Source organism: Salmo trutta, chromosome 16, assembly GCF_901001165.1.
Source record: "Salmo trutta chromosome 16, fSalTru1.1, whole genome shotgun sequence".
Lineage (NCBI taxonomy): Eukaryota > Metazoa > Chordata > Actinopteri > Salmoniformes > Salmonidae > Salmo > Salmo trutta.
Window position 1 is genome coordinate 49044457 of NC_042972.1, and position 18216 is coordinate 49062672.

At 53.0% G+C, this 18216-nt stretch overlaps 1 protein-coding gene across 1 annotated transcript in view; it reads left to right on the forward strand.

Moving 5' to 3' along the window:
• The window catches only part of foxj3 (forkhead box J3), an 86154-nt gene that overhangs the window by 65160 nt on the left and 2778 nt on the right, over nt 1-18216 (forward strand). The window contains exons 6-9 of the mRNA XM_029694761.1: nt 9084-9212; nt 12690-12864; nt 14402-14884; nt 15244-15345. Coding sequence (XP_029550621.1) covers nt 9084-9212; nt 12690-12864; nt 14402-14884; nt 15244-15345 — 889 coding nt within the window. The remainder of the gene's footprint in view (nt 1-9083; nt 9213-12689; nt 12865-14401; nt 14885-15243; nt 15346-18216) is intronic.

The following is an 18216-nucleotide window of genomic DNA, read 5'->3' on the forward strand; positions in this document are numbered from 1 at the left end:
GGGTGAGCTCTGTGTGTGTGTGTGTGGGGGGGTGAGCTCTGTGTGTGTGTGTGTGTGTGTGTGTGTGTGGGGGGAGCTCTGTGTGTGTGTGTGTGGGGGGGGAGCTCTGTGTGTGTGTGTGGGGGGGGGGAGCTCTGTGTGTGTGTGTGGGGGGGGGGAGCTCTGTGTGTGTGTGTGTGGGGGGGGAGCTCTGTGTGTGTGTGTGGGGGGGGGAGCTCTGTGTGTGTGTGTGGGGGGGGGAGCTCTGTGTGTGTGTGTGGGGGGGAGCTCTGTGTGTGTGTGGGGGGGGGGAGCTGTGTGTGTGTGGGGGGGGGAGCTGTGTGTGTGTGTGTGTGGGGGGGAGCTGTGTGTGTGTGGGGGGGGGTGAGCTGTGTGTGGGGGGGGGGTGAGCTGTGTGGGGGGAGGGGTGAGCTGTGGGGGGGGGGGTGAGCTGTGGGGGGGGGGGTGAGCTGTGTGTGTGGGGGGGTGAGCTGTGTGTGTGGGGGGGTGAGCTGTGTGTGTGGGGGGTGAGCTGTGTGTGTGTGTGGGGGGGTGAGCTGTGTGTGTGAGCTGTGGGGGGGTGGGCTGTGTGTGTGAGCTGTGGGGGGGTGGGCTGTGTGTGTGAGCTGTGTGTGTGAGCTGTGTGTGTGAGCTGTGTGTGTGAGCTGTGTGTGTGCGGGGGGGTGAGCTGTGTGTGTGCGGGGGGTGAGCTGTGTGTGTGCGGGGGGGTGTGTGTGTGGGGGGGGGTGAGCTGTGTGTGTGCGGGGGGGTGAGCTGTGTGTGTGCGGGGGGGTGAGCTGTGTGTGTGCGGGGGGGGTGAGCTGTGTGTGTGTGCGGGGGGGTGAGCTGTGTGTGTGTGCGGGGGTGAGCTGTGTGTGTGTGCGGGGGTGAGCTGTGTGTGTGTGTGGGGGGGGTGAGGTGTGTGTGTGTGTGTGCGGGGGGGTGAGCTGTGTGTGTGTGTGGGGGGTGAGGTGTGTGTGTGTGTGTGTGTGGGGGGGTGAGGTGTGTGTGGGGGGGGGTGAGCTGTGTGTGTGTGTGGGGGGGTGAGCTGTGTGTGTGCGGGGGGTGAGCTGTGTGTGTGCGGGGGTGAGGTGTGTGTGTGTGTGTGTGTGGGGGGGGGGTGAGGTGTGTGTGTGTGGGGGGTGAGGTGTGTGTGTGGGGGGTGAGCTGTGTGTGTGTGGGGGGTGAGCTGTGTGTGGGGGGGGGTGAGCTGTGTGTGTGTGTGTGTGTGGGGGGTGAGCTGTGTGTGTGGGGGGGGTGAGCTGTGTGTGTGTGTGGGGGGGGGGGGTGAGCTGTGTGTGTGGGGGGGGTGAGCTGTGTGTGTGCGGGGGGTGAGCTGTGTGTGTGTGGGGGGTGAGCTGTGTGTGTGTGGGGGGTGAGCTGTGTGTGTGTGTGGGTGGGGGGGTGAGCTGTGTGGGGGGGTGAGCTGTGTGTGTGTAGGGGGGGTGAGCTGTGTGTGTGTGGGGGGGTGAGCTGTGTGTGGGGGGGTGAGCTGTGTGTGGGGGGGTGAGCTGTGTGTGTGTGGGGGGGGTGAGCTGTGTGTGTGGGGGGGGTGAGGTGTGGGGGGGTGAGCTGTGTGTGGGAGGGTGAGCTGTGTGTGTGTGGGGGGGTGAGCTGTGTGTGGGGGGGTGAGCTGTGTGTGTGGGGGGGGTGAGCTGTGTGTGTGGGGGGGTGAGCTGTGTGTGTGTGGGGGGGGTGAGGTGTGTGTGTGTATGTGTGTGTGGGGGGCAGAGCTGTGTGTGTGTGTGGGGGGGGTGAGGTGAGCTGTGTGCGTGTGGGGGGTGAGGTGAGCTGTGTGCGTGTGGGGGGGTGAGGTGAGCTGTGTGCGTGTGGGGGGTGAGGTGTGCGTGTGGGGGGTGAGGTGAGCTGTGTGCGTGTGGGGGGTGAGGTGAGCTGTGTGCGTGTGGGGGGTGAGGTGAGCTGTGTGCGTGTGGGGGGTGAGGTGAGCTGTGTGTGTGTGGGGGGTGGGGTGAGGTGAGCTGTGTGTGTGTGGGGGGGGTGAGGTGAGCTGTGTGTGTGTGGGGGGGGTGAGGTGAGCTGTGTGTGTGTGTGTGTGTGGGGGTGAGGTGAGCTGTGTGTGTGTGTGGGGTGAGGTGAGCTGTGTGTGTGTGGGGGGGTGAGGTGAGCTGTGTGTGGGGGGTGAGGTGAGCTGTGTGTGTGTGTGTGGGGGGGTGAGGTGAGCTGTGTGTGTGTGTGTGTGGGGGGTGAGGTGAGCTGTGTGTGGGGGGGGTGAGGTGAGCTGTGTGTGTGTGTTGGGGTGAGGTGAGCTGTGTGTGTGTAGGGGGGTGAGGTGAGCTGTGTGTGTGTAGGGGGGTGAGGTGAGCTGTGTGTGTGTGGGGGGGGGTGAGGTGAGCTGTGTGTGTGTGTGGGGGGTGAGGTGAGCTGTGTGTGTGTTGGGGGGTGAGTTGAGCTGTGTGTGTGTGTGGGGGGGGTGAGGTGAGCTGTGTGTGTGTGGGGGGGGGTGAGGTGAGCTGTGTGTGTGTGTGGGGGGGTGAGGTGAGCTGTGTGTGGGGGGGTGAGGTGAGCTGTGTGTGTGTGTGTGGGGGGTGACGTGAGCTGTGTGTGTGTGGGGGGGGGGTGAGGTGAGCTGTGTGTGTGTGTGTGTGTGGGGGGGTGAGGTGAGCTGTGTGTGTGTGTGTGTGTGGGGGGGGTGAGGTGAGCTGTGTGTGTGGGGGGGTGAGGTGAGCTGTGTGTGTGTGGGGGGGTGAGCTGTGTGTGTGTGGGGGGTGAGGTGAGCTGTGTGTGTGTGTGGGGGGTGAGGTGAGCTGTGTGTGTGTGGGGGGGGTGAGGTGAGCTGTGTGTGTGTGTGGGGGGGTGAGGTGAGCTGTGTGTGTGTGTGGGGGGGGTGAGGTGAGCTGTGTGTGTGTGTGTGTGTGTGTGGGGGGGGGAGGTGAGCTGTGTGTGTGTGTGTGGGGGTGAGGTGAGCTGTGTGTGTGTGTGTGTGTGGGGGGGGGTGAGGTGGGCTGTGTGTGTGTGGGGGGGGGGGGTGAGGTGGGCTGTGTGTGTGTGTGTGGGGGGTGAGGTGAGCTGTGTGTGTGTGTGGGGGGTGAGGTGAGCTGTGTGTGTGTGTGGGGGGTGAGGTGAGCTGTGTGTGTGGGGGGGTGAGGTGAGCTGTGTGTGTGTGGGGGGGGGTGAGGTGAGCTGTGTGTGTGTGGGGGGGTGAGGTGAGCTGTGTGTGTGTGGGGGGGGGGTGAGGTGGGCTGTGTGTGTGTGGGGGGGTGAGGTGAGCTGTGTGTGTGTGTGGGGGGGTGAGGTGAGCTGTGTGTGTGTGTGGGGGGGTGAGGTGAGCTGTGTGTGTGTGTGGGGGGTGAGGTGAGCTGTGTGTGTGTGGGGGGGTGAGGTGAGCTGTGTGTGTGTGTGGGGGGGGGGTGAGGTGGGCTGTGTGTGTGTGGGGGGGGGGTGAGGTGGGCTGTGTGTGTGTGTGTGGGGGGTGAGGTGAGCTGTGTGTGTGTGTGGGGGGTGAGGTGAGCTGTGTGTGTGTGTGGGGGGTGAGGTGAGCTGTGTGTGTGTGTGGGGGGTGAGGTGAGCTGTGTGTGTGTGGGGGGGTGAGGTGAGCTGTGGGGTGAGGTGAGCTGTGTGGGGTGGGGGTGAGGTGAGCTGTGTGTGTGTGGGGGGGTGAGGTGAGCTGTGTGTGTGTGGGGGGGGGGGTGAGGTGGGCTGTGTGTGTGTGGGGGGGAGTGAGGTGGGCTGTGTGTGTGTGGGGGGGTGAGGTGAGCTGTGTGTGTGTGTGGGGGGTGAGGTGAGCTGTGTGTGTGTGTGGGGGGGTGAGGTGAGCTGTGTGTGTGCTGTGTGTGGGGGGTGAGGTGAGCTGTGTGTGTGTGTGTGTGGGGGGTGAGGTGAGCTGTGTGTGTGTGGGGGGGGTGAGGTGAGCTGTGTGTGTGGGGGGGGTGAGGTGAGCTGTGTGTGTGGGGGGTGAGGTGAGCTGTGTGTGTGTGTGTGTGGGGGGGTGAGGTGAGCTGTGTGTGTTTGTGTGGGGGGGTGAGGTGAGCTGTGTGTGTGTGTGGTGTGTGGGGGTGAGGTGAGCTGTGTGTGTGTGGGGGGTGAGGTGAGCTGTGTGTGTGTGGGGGGGTGTGGGGGTGAGGTGAGCTGTGTGTGTGTGTGGGGGGGGTGAGGTGAGCTGTGTGTGTGTGTGGGGGGGTGAGGTGAGCTGTGGTGTGTGGGGGGGGTGAGGTGAGCTGTGTGTGTGTGTGTGTGTGGGGGGTGAGGTGAGCTGTGTGTGTGTGTGTGTGTGGGGGGTGAGGTGAGCTGTGTGTGTGTGTGTGTGGGGGGTGAGGTGAGCTGTGTGTGTGTGTGTGTGGGGGGTGAGGTGAGCTGTGTGTGTGTGTGTGGGGGGGGTGAGGTGAGCTGTGTGTGTGTGTGTGGGGGGTGAGGTGAGCTGTGTGTGTGTGTGGGGGGGGGGTGTGAGGTGAGCTGTGTGGTGTGTGTGTGTGTGTGTGGGGGGTGAGGTGAGCTGTGTGTGTGTGTGGGGGGGGGGGTGAGGTGAGCTGTGTGTGTGGGGGGGGGTGAGGTGAGCTGTGTGTGTGGGGGGTGAGCTGTGGGGGTGGGGGGGGTGAGCTGTGGGGGTGGGGGGGGTGAGCTGTGTGTGTGTGGGGGGGTGAGCTGTGTGTGTGGGGGGGTGAGCTGTGTGTGTGGGGGGTGAGCTGTGTGTGTGGGGGGTGAGCTGTGTGTGTGTGGGGTGAGCTGTGTGTGTGTGGGGGGGTGAACTGTGTGTGTGTGGGGGGGTGAGCTGTGTGTGTGTGGGGGGGGTGGTGAGCTGTGTGTGTGTGGGGGGGTGGTGAGCTGTGTGTGGGGGGGTGGTGAGCTGTGTGTGGGGGGGGGTGAGCTGTGTGTGGGGGGGGGGTGAGCTTTGTGGGGGGGTGAGCTCTCTGTGTGTGTGTGGGGGGGTGAGCTCTCTGTGTGTGTGTGTGGGGGGGTGAGCTCTCTCTGTGTGTGTGGGGGGTGAGCTGTGTGTATGTGGGGGGGTGAGCTGTCTGTGGGGGGGTGAGCTTTGTGGGGGAGTGAGTTGTGGGGTGAACTGTGTGTGTGGGGGTGAGCTGTGTGTGTGGGGGGGAGCTGTGTGGGTGGGGTGTGGGGTGAGTGCTGTGTGGGGGGGGTGAACTGTGAGGTGGGGTGTGAGGGGTGGGCTGTGAGCTGTGTGTGTGTGGGGGGAGCTGTGTGTGGGGGGTGGGGGCTGTGTGTGTGGGGGGGCTGTGGGGGTGGGGTGAGCTGTGGGGGTGGGGTGAGCTGTGGGGGTGGGGTGAGCTAGCTGTGTGTGTGTGTGTGTGTGTGGGGTGAGCTGTGTGTGTGTGGGCTGTGGGGGTGGGGTGAACTGTGTGTGTGGGGGGGAGCTGTGTGTGGGGGGTGGGGGCTGTGTGTGTGGGGGGGCTGTGGGGGTGGGGTGAGCTGTGGGGGTGGGGTGAGCTGTGGGGGTGGGGTGAGCTAGCTGTGTGTGTGTGTGTGTGTGTGGGGTGAGCTGTGTGTGTGTGGGCTGTGGGGGTGGGGTGAGCTGTGTGTGTGGGGGGGTGAGCTGTGTGTGTGTGTATGGGGGGGTGAGGTGTGTGTGTGGGGGGGTGAGGTGTGTATGGGGGGTTGGGGTGAGGTGTGTATGGGGGGGTGAGGTGTGTGTGTGTGTGTGGGGGGTGAGGTGTGTGTGTGTGGGGGGTGAGCTGTGTGTGTGGGGGGGGTGAGCTGTGTGTGTGGGGGGGTGAGCTGTGTGTGGGGGGGGGGTGAGCTGTGTGTGGGGGGGGGTGAGCTGTGTGTGTGAGGGGGTGAGCTGTGTGTGTGTGTGTGTGTGAGGGGGTGAGCTGTGTGTGTGAGGGGGTGAGCACTGTGTGTGAGGGGATGAGCTCTCTGTGTGTGTGTGTGTGTGGGGGGGGGTGAGCTGTGTGTGTAGGGGGTGAGCTGTGTGTGTAGGGGGTGAGCTGTGTGTATGTGGGGGGTGAGCTGTGTGTATGTGGGGGGGTGAGCCGTGTGTGTGTGGGGGGGGTGAGCTGTGTGTGTGGGGGGGGGTGAGCTTTGTGGGGGAGTGAGTTGTGGGGGGAAGTTGTGTGTGTGTGTGTGTGTGTGGGGTGAGCTGTGGGGGGGTGAACTGTGTGTGTGTGTGTGGGGGGGGGGTGAGTTGTGTGGGGGAGTGAGTTGTGGGGTGAGTTTTGTGTGTGTGTGGGGGTGAGCTGTGTGGGGGGGTGAGCTGTGTGTGTGGGGGGGTGAGCTGTGTGTGTGGGGGGGTGAGCTGTGTGTGTGGGGGGGAGAGCTGTGTGTGTGGGGGGGAGCTGTGTGGGTGGGCTGTGAGCTGTGGAGTGGGCTGTGAGCTGTGGAGTGGGCTGTGAGTGTGAGGGGTGGGCTCTGAGTGTGAGGGGTGGGCTGTGAGCTGTGTGTGTGGGGGGAGCTGTGTGTGGGGGGAAGGGGTGGGGGGTGAGTTGTGGGGGTGGGCTGTGTGTGTGTGGGGTGAGCTAGCTGTGTGTGTGTGGGGTGAGCTAGCTGTGTGTGTGTGTGGGGTGAGCTGTGTGTGTGGGCTGTGGGGGTGGGGTGAGCTGTGTGTGTGTGTGTGTGTGTGGGGTGAGCTGTGTGTGTGTGTGTGTGGGGTGAGCTGTGTGTGTGTGTGTGTGGGGTGAGCTGTGTGGGGGGGTGAGCTGTGTGGGGGGGTGAGCTGTGTGTGTGTGGGGGGGTGAGCTGTGAGGTGGGCTGTGTGAGGGGTGGGCTGTGAGTGTGTGGGGGGGGGCTGTGAGTGTGTGTGGGGGGGGCTGAGAGTGTGTGTGGGGGGGGCTGTGAGTGTGTGTGTGGGGGGGGCTGAGAGTGTGTGTGTGTGTGGGGGGGGCTGAGAGTGTGTGTGTGTGTGGGGGGGGGCTGTGAGTGTGTGTGTGAGGGGTGGGCTGTATGTGTGTGGGGGGGGGTGAGCAGTGCATGTGTGTGAGAGACATGATGACATTGAGTGCTGGTCTGTGACTGTGTGGGGTACATGCTCAAGTGGGCGTCTTGACTCCCTGGTCTCTAGGGTCTGTTTAAACCCACAGAGCAGTGAGGTTTGGAAATTATCACACTTTATGGATGAGGAGAGTAAAAATAGATTTATGGCGAGCAGCTTAAGGCTAAAAGCCTCTTTTATGACTTCATTACACATACCATTTATATTTCTGCAGCGCACTGAGTTTGATCAGCATTGTAGTGCTGATTCTCAGACGTGCCTAAGCCCTCAGTCTTAGCCGCTCATTGAGTTCCCCATTCACGCTAATGAACACTGGAGCCCAGCCCACACTGAGTGGTGGAAGGCTAGAGTCGACTAATGAGCTTCTCTTGAATCCCCTTCCCCCACCCCACACACACAATACAATACAATGCTGGATTCAATGCTCTCTCTTCTGACTGTTGTCATTAAAGCACAACATTTGTGTCATTCTCTAGCTGAGAAATTGAGAGCTTAGAATGACAGACGGATCAAACTGAGTTAAGAGGTGTCTGTGCTCAGACTGGCGACATAACAATAAGGACAACAGCTCGATCTGGGTTTGAATGTTATTTGTTTTCTTTCATAATAGATAATACGTACTTTGAACGTTTGGTTTGATTTAGCTTTCCTGGTTTGAGATTTGCTGGGTTTTCACTTTTGTGACTTCCATTGTGCCCGTCATGCTCAATCACGCACAAGTACTGGAGGGCAGTCAGGCCTGGACTTCCCTCTGGCCTCAGAAAGGAAAGCAGCCATGTCCTGCTGTTGTGTGTTAGACAGAGGGAGCTATAGAGAGGGCGCAGGCAGGGCCACAGACACTCGGCCCAAGGGCTGCATGTCTCATTGTGCAGAGCACAGAGCCCAGCCTTGTTCCACTCAGCCTGATGAGCAGGCAGCCCCGACCGGCCACTGGGCAAGACTCGGATTCATCACCAGCACCATCCAGGCTGAGGCTGCCAAGATCTGCATGGTCTGTCACACCAGTGTTTCCCCAAGGATTTTTTTCAGCTGCGGTGGTGTAGTTAGTGGGGGGAGGGTTTAGAGGCCTTCTTGGATGCAGAGACACAATGTTGCTGTTTCTAAGGCAAATTTCCTGCAATTCTACACATTTTGCCATGGCTTATGCCTTGTTCTTATAATGTTAGTCACTCAGATAGCATAAAAAAATCAATAGGGACCCCATGCCATTTATGGAATTTCTGATACTCTGTGACTGTCTTTGTTTTTATTTTGGTGATTGTTAGTTCTCAAAGATGATCTTATTTACAAAATATGTGTGTGTGTGTGTGTGTGTCCATTATCTTTTCTACGTACTTTATCTGTTTTAGTCGTTTACGTTTTCACAGAAAACATTATACCATCCCAAGTTTAGTTTTTTTTATTGTAAAAAATGTTGCGGTGGTGGCCACAATGCGTATGAGGAGAAACCCTGCACACACACCAGCTAGCAGCATCCCACATAGCTGCCATTCCACACAATGGAAAAAACTGAACACAACAGCTATTCTCTCCGGATCTCATTATATTCATTACCAGATTGTTTCTACCACCAATGCTACTTATTTGCGGTCTGTTGTGTTATGCCACAATACACTTTTTTCCCCTTAGCAAAACCTTTTTCAGATGATGATAATAAAGTGTTTAAGTGCTCTGGCTGCTTGCGTTGCTGTATTGAAAGGTCATGGTCTCGGTTGCGTTGAAGACCTTTGTTGGCTGTCCCAAACCGATTTGCGCACTGTGAGCAGATGGGTCTGACACAGCCAGTAGTGTGACCTTTAGTGAAGAAGGGGGCGGTCCCACTTTACCTACCCAGAGAGAAGAGCCTTTACCTGGACACTCATTCAGAAGGGACCCCTGGGGCTCTGCTGGCTGTGTAGCCTCAGTAAAGGTGTTCCAGGCCAGCCACCATCTCGGTTCAGAGAAAGCGCTCTGCAGTAATGACAAGTGATAACATCCAGTACACAAAAGCTTTACGCGCACACAGGTATCGAATTCCTAGACACACAAACCAAATTCAGTTTGTTACGGAACCAAACTGATTTGCATGCATTTTTACCGTCAGAATGATAATGATTTTAGATGGCATGCAGTCAATGCATTAAAAACCCTGTTGGTGGATCTCCAGGATGTGTGATGTGTGGTATGCAAGAAAAGCTAATGCAGTGCCTTCATCTTATTTCAGGTGGCATTATACAACCCAGATCAGGATGGGAGTGACAGCCCAAGAAGCAGCCTTAACAACAGCCTGTCTGACCAGAGTCTGGCCTCAGTCAATCTAAACAGTGTTAGCAGCGTGCACAGCTACACACCGGTAAGACGTTGCACTGCAACCTCTAACCACATTGCTACAGCTCTACACACTTCTCAGACCAAGCACCGCAAACGACTTCAAGATTCCAGCTAGATACAATTTAGACCATGTGCAGTGCATTCCGAAAGTATTCAGACCCCTTGACTTTATCCATATTTTGTTACGTTACACCCTTATTCTAAAATTGATTAAATAATTTTTGTTCCTTCATCAATCTACATAAAATACCTCATAATGACAAAGTGAAAACAGGTTTACATTTAATTTTATTTGCACATTTAAAAAAACAACAAAACAATACCTTATTTACGTAAGAATTCAGACCCTTTGCTATGAGACTCGAAATTGAGCTCAAGTGCATCCTGTATCCATTGATCATCCTTGATGGATCTACAACTTGATTGGAGTCCACCTGGGGTAAATTCAATTCATTGGACATGATTTGGAAAGGCACACACCTGTCTATTTAAGGTCCCACAGTTGACAGTGCTTGTCAGAGCAAAAACTAAGCCATGAGGTCAAAGGAATTGTCCGTTGAGCTCCGAAACAGGATTTCGTTAAAGCACAGATCTGGGAAAGGGTACCAAAACATTTCTACAGCATTGAAGGTCCCCAAGAACACAGTGGCCTCCATTCTTAAATGGAAGAAGTTTGGAACCACCAAGACTCATCCTAGAGCTGGCCGCCCGGCCAAACTGAGCAATCGGGGGAGTAGTGCCTTGGTCAGGGAGGTGACCAAGAACCCGATGGTCACTCTGACAGAGCTCCAGAGTTCCTCTGTGGAGATGGGAGAACCTTCCAGAATGACAACCATCTCTGCAGCACTCCACCAATCAGACATTTATGGTAGAGTGGTCAGACGGAAGCCACTCCTCAGTAAAAGGCACATGAAAACCAGCTTGGCGTTTTCCAAAAGGCACCTACATTTTCTCAGACCATGAGAAACAACATTCCCTGGTCTGATCCTTGGCCTGAATGCCAAGCATCACGTCTGGGGGGGAAACCTTGCGCCATCCCTATGGTGAAGCATGGTGGTGGCAGCGTCATACTGTGGGAATGTTTTTCAGCGACAGGGACTGGGAGACTACTCAGGATCGAGGGGAAAGCTGAACGGAGCAAAGTACAGAGATCCTTGATGAAAACCTGCTCCAGAGCTGGGGCGAATATTCACCTTCCAACAGGACAATGACCCTAAGCACACAGCCAAGACAATGCAGGAGTGGCTTTGGGACAAGTCTCTGAATGTCCTTGAGTGGCCCAGCCAGAGCCCGGACTTGAACTCGATCGAACATCTCTGGAGAGACCTGAAAATAGCTGTGCAGCAATGCTCCCCATCCCTTCCTGACAGAGCTTGAGAGGATCTGCAGAGAAGAATGGGAGAAACTTCCAAAATACAGGTATGTCAAGCTTGTTGCGTCAGCCCCAAGACGACATGTGGCTGTAATCGCTACCAAAGGTACAAGAATTTCGCTACTTGCATTAACATCTGCTAACCATGTGTAAGTGACAATAAAAGTAGATTTGATGTTCTTCAACAAAGTACTGAGTAAAGGGTCTAAATGCTTATGTAAATGTGATATTTCAGTTTTTATTTTTTTATAAATAATTGATCCAACCTGCAGAGCTTGAGAGGATCTGTAGAGAAGAATGGGAGAAACTCCCCAAATACAGGTGTGCCAAGCTTGTAGCGTCATACCCAAGAAGACTTGAGGCTGTAATCGCTGCCAAAGGTGCTGCAACAAAGTACTGAGTAAAGGGTCTGAATACTTATGTAAATGTGATGGTTGCAAAAAAATGTTGAACTGTTTTTGCTTTGTCATTATGGGGTATTGTGTGTAGATTTGGGGGGGGGCATTTAATCAATTTTAGAATAAGATTGTAACGTAACAAAATTCAGAGAGTTAAGGGGTCTGAATACTTTCCGAATGCACTGTATATCAACCTCTAACCACAGTGCCCCGGCTAAACACTAGCTAAGACCAAAGAAACACCACAAATCACTGCCACTGTATCACAGCTAGACATGCAGTAATTTAGACTATGTATGTCAATCTGTAATCACACTGACAACTATATACTTCTAAGACAGATCCTTAAACCGCTACCATCTGCATCACCGCTAGACATAGTCAATTAGACTGTGCATGCCGATCCCTAACCTCAGTATCACAGTTACATAGCGGTTAGTTAGCTGAAAGCCTGGAACTTTAACACAGTGAAGCAGCTCCACTCTGATTGCAGTGCCCCTGACCAGGGGGGTGGGGGGAGGGGGGGGTGGTTAAGGGCAAGATATATCTCTACACGTTCTTGGAGAGCTGCTGCCTGTGATGTCCTCCCACCAGAGATGCCCCCTTCTTTGGTGTGGTCCTTCCGCTTCCCAGGGTGCTCTCTGCTCCAGGCTCTCTGCATCGATCTGTTCAGACTGATGGATGTTTCTCCAGTGCTGCTGAGACCAGTCTCTTATTACTGCCTCACTTCAGCCAGCCACACCGACTGGATTCTATAGCAAGGCAATCTATACCGTAGCCCACGAGTATTGCTTCAAAGCCTTTGCTGTTGTAAATAATGTGGCCTCCAACACATACGTGAATTTAAATAGTCTCCCTAGCGATAGTGTAGTGATGGCTCAGTTATTAGTGTCCTTCACATGTTAAACCTGGTATGGCTTGAAAAGCTACCTCTGATGCGGAGATAAATAATGTAGACTTTTGTGTCCTCAGTTATAGAATAGTGATGACTCCATGTTGGTGGTGTTCTTCTCATGATAAACTTCATTAGAGAGTCTTGCTAGAGCACAACATTGCCTGCACTCTCATACACCAGCAGATAGAAATTGACCCCCAGGCATATGCTGTACATGACTAAAATGAATGGTTGTTTGTACAAGGCTTTGGTATTGATTTTGTTTTAAATACATTTTGCCGGCCATCTGAGTTATTGGCTTAGTGTTGATGTTGGTTACTATTTGGGATGAGGCTGCAAGCAGGGATTAAGCCTGTCAAAGGCAAGTAGCTGGTAGGTTGAAGATTGAACACTGATATTTAGCTGCTTATACATGTCCATTATGTCTCAGATGTTCGATTAGCTTAGTGGACTAAGGTAGGTAGGTAGGCAGGTAGGTAGGTAGGTAGGTAGGTCTAAATAATCATGTTTTGCGTGAAATGTTTCACTTTCTCTCTTGTTCTCCAGCAGATCTATGTGCAGATATCTGTCGATGTCTTTGAGAAGTATGTTTCCCAGTCGAGAGTCAGTTTGACGGTGTAATCAGCACTTGTCAACAGTTAAAGTGAAAGTTGTAGTCTGTCTGGAATAGGTTTGTATTGTGGTTAGTTTTAGACTGAGGTGTGACCGCTAGCTTGTACTGAATGACTGAAATAAGAGCCCTCAGGTTCTCTAAGCAGAGCAGAATAGATTTAATTCACTGCTCCCAAATCTCTAATCTCTCCTCTATTTCTCCTGCTCTCTCTTCCTCCCCAGGTGACTAACCATCAAGAGTCAGTGTCTCAGTCCATGAGCCTCCAGCAGCCGCCCCAGCCCCAGTACAGTATGCCAGAGAGGGACAAGCAACTCCTCTTCTCCGACTTTGAAGATCTCAGTGCCTCCTTCCGCAGCCTTTACAAGTCTGTCTTTGAGCAGTCCTTCAGCCAACAGGGTGAGTGCTCGTCAAGAAGGGTTACACATCAGGTACTGTAGTGGACAAGTTTGTGCACAAGAGACCAGGATTATTCTATGGCCTTTGTTTTGCACTAAACAGTTGGTCGAAGGAGAGTGGAATTGGCACTAATTAGGTTAAGTGGGTTGGATGAGTAGGGATTCGATAGACAGTAGCTCTAGTGCAAATCCATATGGCTGTTTACACGGTCTACGGTGTGCTAAAGCCACATGCTAAATCCTCTGGCCTCATTCCCAATGCGAATGCACAAATAAGTCAGAGTTCATAGCAGAATAATGCAGTCTTGTAAACGTGTAAATGCAGCTTTGTTGTTACTCTGCCTGTAGTCTCGTATGTCTTTACGGTGTTGTATACATTTATTCTTTTTCAGATGATTACAAGATTGCAGCATCAAACCTCTGTCTGTTGGCGCATTTTCCATAACAATGATATTCATAATGGTATAGAACTATTGCACAGGGTCGGATCAAGTGTGACACTCGAAAAAGCCTGGCAGCCCTTTAGAACGTAATGCTTCTTGTTTGTAATCTGATTGACTGATGAACAAAAAGCACTTGAAAAGCGGGTTATGGGCAAACGCCGACAAAGCTTTTTCTTGTATAACCTACTTTCACAAATCAAATGCATTTCATGCTAATGTTTTCAAAAGTGTTCCTCTCCCTTAATCTATCATCTAGGTTTCATTAGTTTAAAGTTGTTACCTTTTTTTTTATATGCATAAAAGTGAAATCTCTTAGTCAGACAAGCCCTTGCAATTAAAAAGTGTAAATATGCGAGCGAGAGGATTTCACACCCTGGTGCTGTAGACAGTGAGCTAATTCACCGGCTTTGATAATAGGTAATGAGCTCGCATTATTATTCTGGGGCTGCGCGCTAATTGCTTTCTGTATTTCCCTGGTTGGACAATGGGCTTTCTGTGCCGATAAGAGATGTACCTTTTGTCACCCCTGCAGTGAGTGTTCTGGGGGCGATTGTGGCAGGGCTGGAGTCGGCTCTAAAAGCACTCCAGTGAAATAGGTTTTACCGTGCCAAAGCCGTGATGGACAGGGCCTCTTAAGAACCGCTCCCCTACACTCAGATTATTGCTGTTGGATGTGCAGATGTTTGCGCTCCAGTCGTGCTTGTTTTTCAAAATAGTTGCGGCAACACAATGAAAAGTGTCAAAAGAATTGCAGGGTTCGGAAGAAGAAATGCTCGGTCTCTCTGATTTTTTTTCAGAAGCTCTGCTGCTGCTCACTCATTCCTTTTTTTTAGCTGCTCGTTCAAAATGGCAGCTGTGTCAAGTGTAGTGCTCCTTGAACAAGGGAGTCCCAGATCCACTGATTGCATGATGTTGTCGTCGTTAACTTGAATGGGTGCTTTTACAACTGAAACCTACAAGCCCACTTGGTGTTAATGACTTATCTGCAATATTTAAGTGGTTCGTTGTAGTTTGTTGCATTGTATGTTTATATCAAATAATGACTGTCTAAGCACAGAGTATTAAGGATGACTGTGTGTGTATATGGACTTCCAGGTTTGATGGGCATGCCAACGGAGTCGTCCCAGCAGACCCATACCGCCTGCTCCTATCAGCACTCCCCCAGTGGCACAATCAGCACCCAGAACAGCCTGACAAACAACCACTCCAGCAGCGGTGGCCAGGTGCCCCTGTCCCACCCTCCCCAGCTCCCTGGCCAGAACACCCACCCGGGCCACGGCTCGCCCCACACACAGCACCTCTCCCAGCACGGCCAGCATGGCCCACACAACCAACATGGCCAACACGGCCAACACACCCAGCACCCACAGCACCCTCCACACTCTCAGCATGGGCAGCACCCCTCGCACGCCCAGCACCCGCAGCAGCACACGCCGCACCCCTCCCAACACGCACAGCACACCCCGCACCCCTCCCAACATGCCCAGCAGCACGGCCAGCACCCCTCCCAGCAGCAGCAGCACCAGAGCCTGGCTCACCAGCCCCATCCTGCCCAGCAACAGATGGCCTGCAACACAGGTAAGACCTGCCTCTTTCCTCTGCACCGCACACACTCATTCAGATGCATTCAGAGATAACCCAGTGAGACACAGCTGGACCTGGCTACCTCAGTATTTATTCTGCATTAAGTACAGTGACCTGCTTTTGGTCAACAGACAGTAAATTATTATCTGATTTATGCGGTTTGCTGTAATGAGAACAAAGCAAATGCTGCATCCAGACAGCAGACAGTACCTCTGGAGCCCTGCAACCTTTTCAGAGGAAACCGACTCCACCCCGTGGCCAAAGTAGAGTACTGTTGCAAAAAAAAAAAAAATTAAATGCTGGTTCCTCTCCAGCCTCTAAAAACATATCTGTGCTCCCCTCTGTGTTTGCAGGTCTGCCCTCTGACTGGTACCCCAATCTGGACGCACTGAAAGAGAGCTGCCGTATTGCCAGCAGTTATAACTGGGCTGATGTCGACCTCTCACCTTTTCAAGGTGCGGCCATGAAGGATTGTGAATGCAGTTCCATTGCATTGGCATATCCAACTTAAGCCTCAATAAGCTAACTAATTATACACTTGTCTTTTATTTTTAATATTTTTATTGTCAACCTGTAGTATTTTTTTTTTACCAACATTTCAAAAGCTGTTTATTGTGATTACAAGAGTCATTTTATCCAAATTATTTCATGCCATAATGGCTGTGATGAGCACCAACAGGCAAGTTTTATTGGAGCTCTTTTGTTGGTGTGCTGAAGTGTTGCCAATCAAGGGTTTCATTTGAAGGAGCTCTTCAATTAAAGAACGCTGCCTTCAAGATTAATTACCAAATGCGGTGTAGCTCAGCAGGTCAGAGTTGATCCAATTACAAATGTTATTTTATTTGTTACGTGCACCGAATACAAGTGTAGATTTTACTGTGAAATGGTTACTTACGAGCGCTTTCCCAACAATACAGTTAAAAATGGATAACATTTGCGAATGGATAAAGAAAATAGTAACACAACAAAATCACAATAACGAGGCTATATACAAGGCGTACCAGTCCCCAGTGAGGTAGTTGGGGTGACTTGAGGTAATGTCTACATGTAGGTTTAGTTAGGTGATTGATTGAAGTATGACATGACAGTGATGTACTGGGCCGTACGCACTACCCTCTGTAGCGTCTTGTGGTTGGATGCCGAGCAGTTGCCATACAAAGCGGTGATGCAGTCAGTCAAGATGCTCTAAATGGTGCAGCCGGATACATTTGAGTATGTGAGGACTCATGCCAAATCTTTTCAGCCTCCTGAGGGGTAAGAGGCGTTGTCGTACCCTCTTCACGGCTGTATTGGTGTGTTTGGACCACGATGGGTCCTTAGTGACGTGGACACCAAGGAACTTGAAGCTCTCGACCGTCTCCAATACAGCCCTGTCAATGTGAATGGGGGCGTGCTTGGCCCTCCGTTTCCTGTAGTCCCCAATCAGCTCTCTTGTCTTGCTGAAGTTGAGGGAGAGGTTGTTATCCTGGCACTACACTGCCAGGTCTCTGACCTCCCCTATAGGCTGTCTCATCGTCGGTGGTCAGGCCTACCACCGTCATGCCGTCTGCAAACTTAATGATGGTGTTGGAGTCATGTGCAGCCATGCAGTCGTGGGTGAACAGGGAGTACAGGACGGGGCTAAACACACACCCCCGAGGGGCCCCCGTGTTGAGGATCAGTGTGGCGGATGTGTTTTTGCCTACCCTCACCACCTGGGGGGTGGCCCGTCAGGAAGTCCAATATCCAAATGCAGAGCAAGGTTGTTTAATCCCAGGGTCCTTAACTTGGTGATGAGCTTGGAGGACACTATGGTGTTGACTACAGCTCAGCGTTCAATGAACAAAATTCTCACGTAGGTGTTCCCTTTGTCCAGGTGGGAAAGGGCAGTGTGGAGTGCAATAGAGATTGCATTATCTGTGGATCTGTTGGGGCAGTATGCGAATTGGAGTGGGTCTAGGGTGTCTGGGATGATGGTGTTTGTGAGCCATGACCAGCCTTTCAAAGTTTTTTTTCATGGCTACAGATGAGAGTGCTACGGGGCCATAGATGGGTTACATTGGTATTCTTGGGCACAGGGGCTATAGTTTGCAAGTCCTGCCACATCCGACGAGCGTCAGAGTACGGATGTTGCCTGTAATCCATGGCATCTGATTGGGATACTTCAGAAAGTATTCAGACCCCTTGACTTAGGAAAAAAAACTATCACATTTACATAAGCATTTAGACCCTTTACTCAGTACTTTGTTGAAGCACATCAAATCTAATTTTATTGTCACTTACACATGGTTAGCAGATCTTAATGCGAGTGTAGCGAAACGCTTGTACCTTTTGGCAGCAATTACAGCAACGAGTCTTCTTGGGGCTGACGCAATAAGCTTAGCACACCTGTATTTTGGAAGTTTCTCCCATTCTTCTCTGCAGATCCTCTCAAGCTCTGTCAGGAAGGGATGGGGAGCATTGCTGCACAGCTATTTTTAGGTCTCTCCAGAGATGTTCGATCGAGTTCAAGTCCGGGGTCTGGCTGGGCCACTCAAGGACATTCAGAGACTTGTCCTGAAGCCACTCCTGCGTTGTCTTGGCTGTGTGATTATGGTCATTGTCCTTTTGGAAGGTGATTCTTTGCCCCAGCTCTGGCGCAGGTTTTCATCAAGGATCTCTCTGTACTTTGCTCCGTTCATCTTTGCCTCGATCTTGACTAGTCCCTGCAGCTGAAAAACATCCCCACAGTATGATGCTGCCACCACCATGCGTCACCGTAGGGATGTTGCCAGGTTTCCTCCAGACGTAACGCTTGGCATTCAGGCCAAAAAGTTCAATCTTGGTTTCATCAGACCAGAGAATCTTGTTTCTCATGGTCTGAGAGTCTTTAGGTGCCTTTTGGCAAACTCCAAGCTGGCTGTCATGTGGCTTTTACTGAAAAGTGGCTTCCATCTGGCCACTCTACCATAAAGGCCTGTTTGGTGGAGTGCTGCAGAGATGGTTGTCATTCTGGAAGGTTCTCACATCTCCACAGATGAACTCTGGAGCTCTGTCAGAGTGACCGTTGGGTTCTTGGTCACCTCCCTGACCAAGGCACTACTCCCCCGATTGCTTAGATTGGCCAGGCGGCCAGCTCTGGGAACAGTCTTGGTGGTTACAAACTTATTCCATTTAAGAATGATGGAGGCCACTGTGTTCTTGGGAACCATCAATGCTGCAGAAATGTTTTGGTACCCTTCCCCAGATCTGTGCCTCGACACAATCCTGTCTCTGAGCTCTACAGACAATTCCTTCGACCTCATGGTTTGGTTTTTGCTCTGACACGTACTGTCAACTGTGGGACCTTATATAGACAGGTGTGTGCT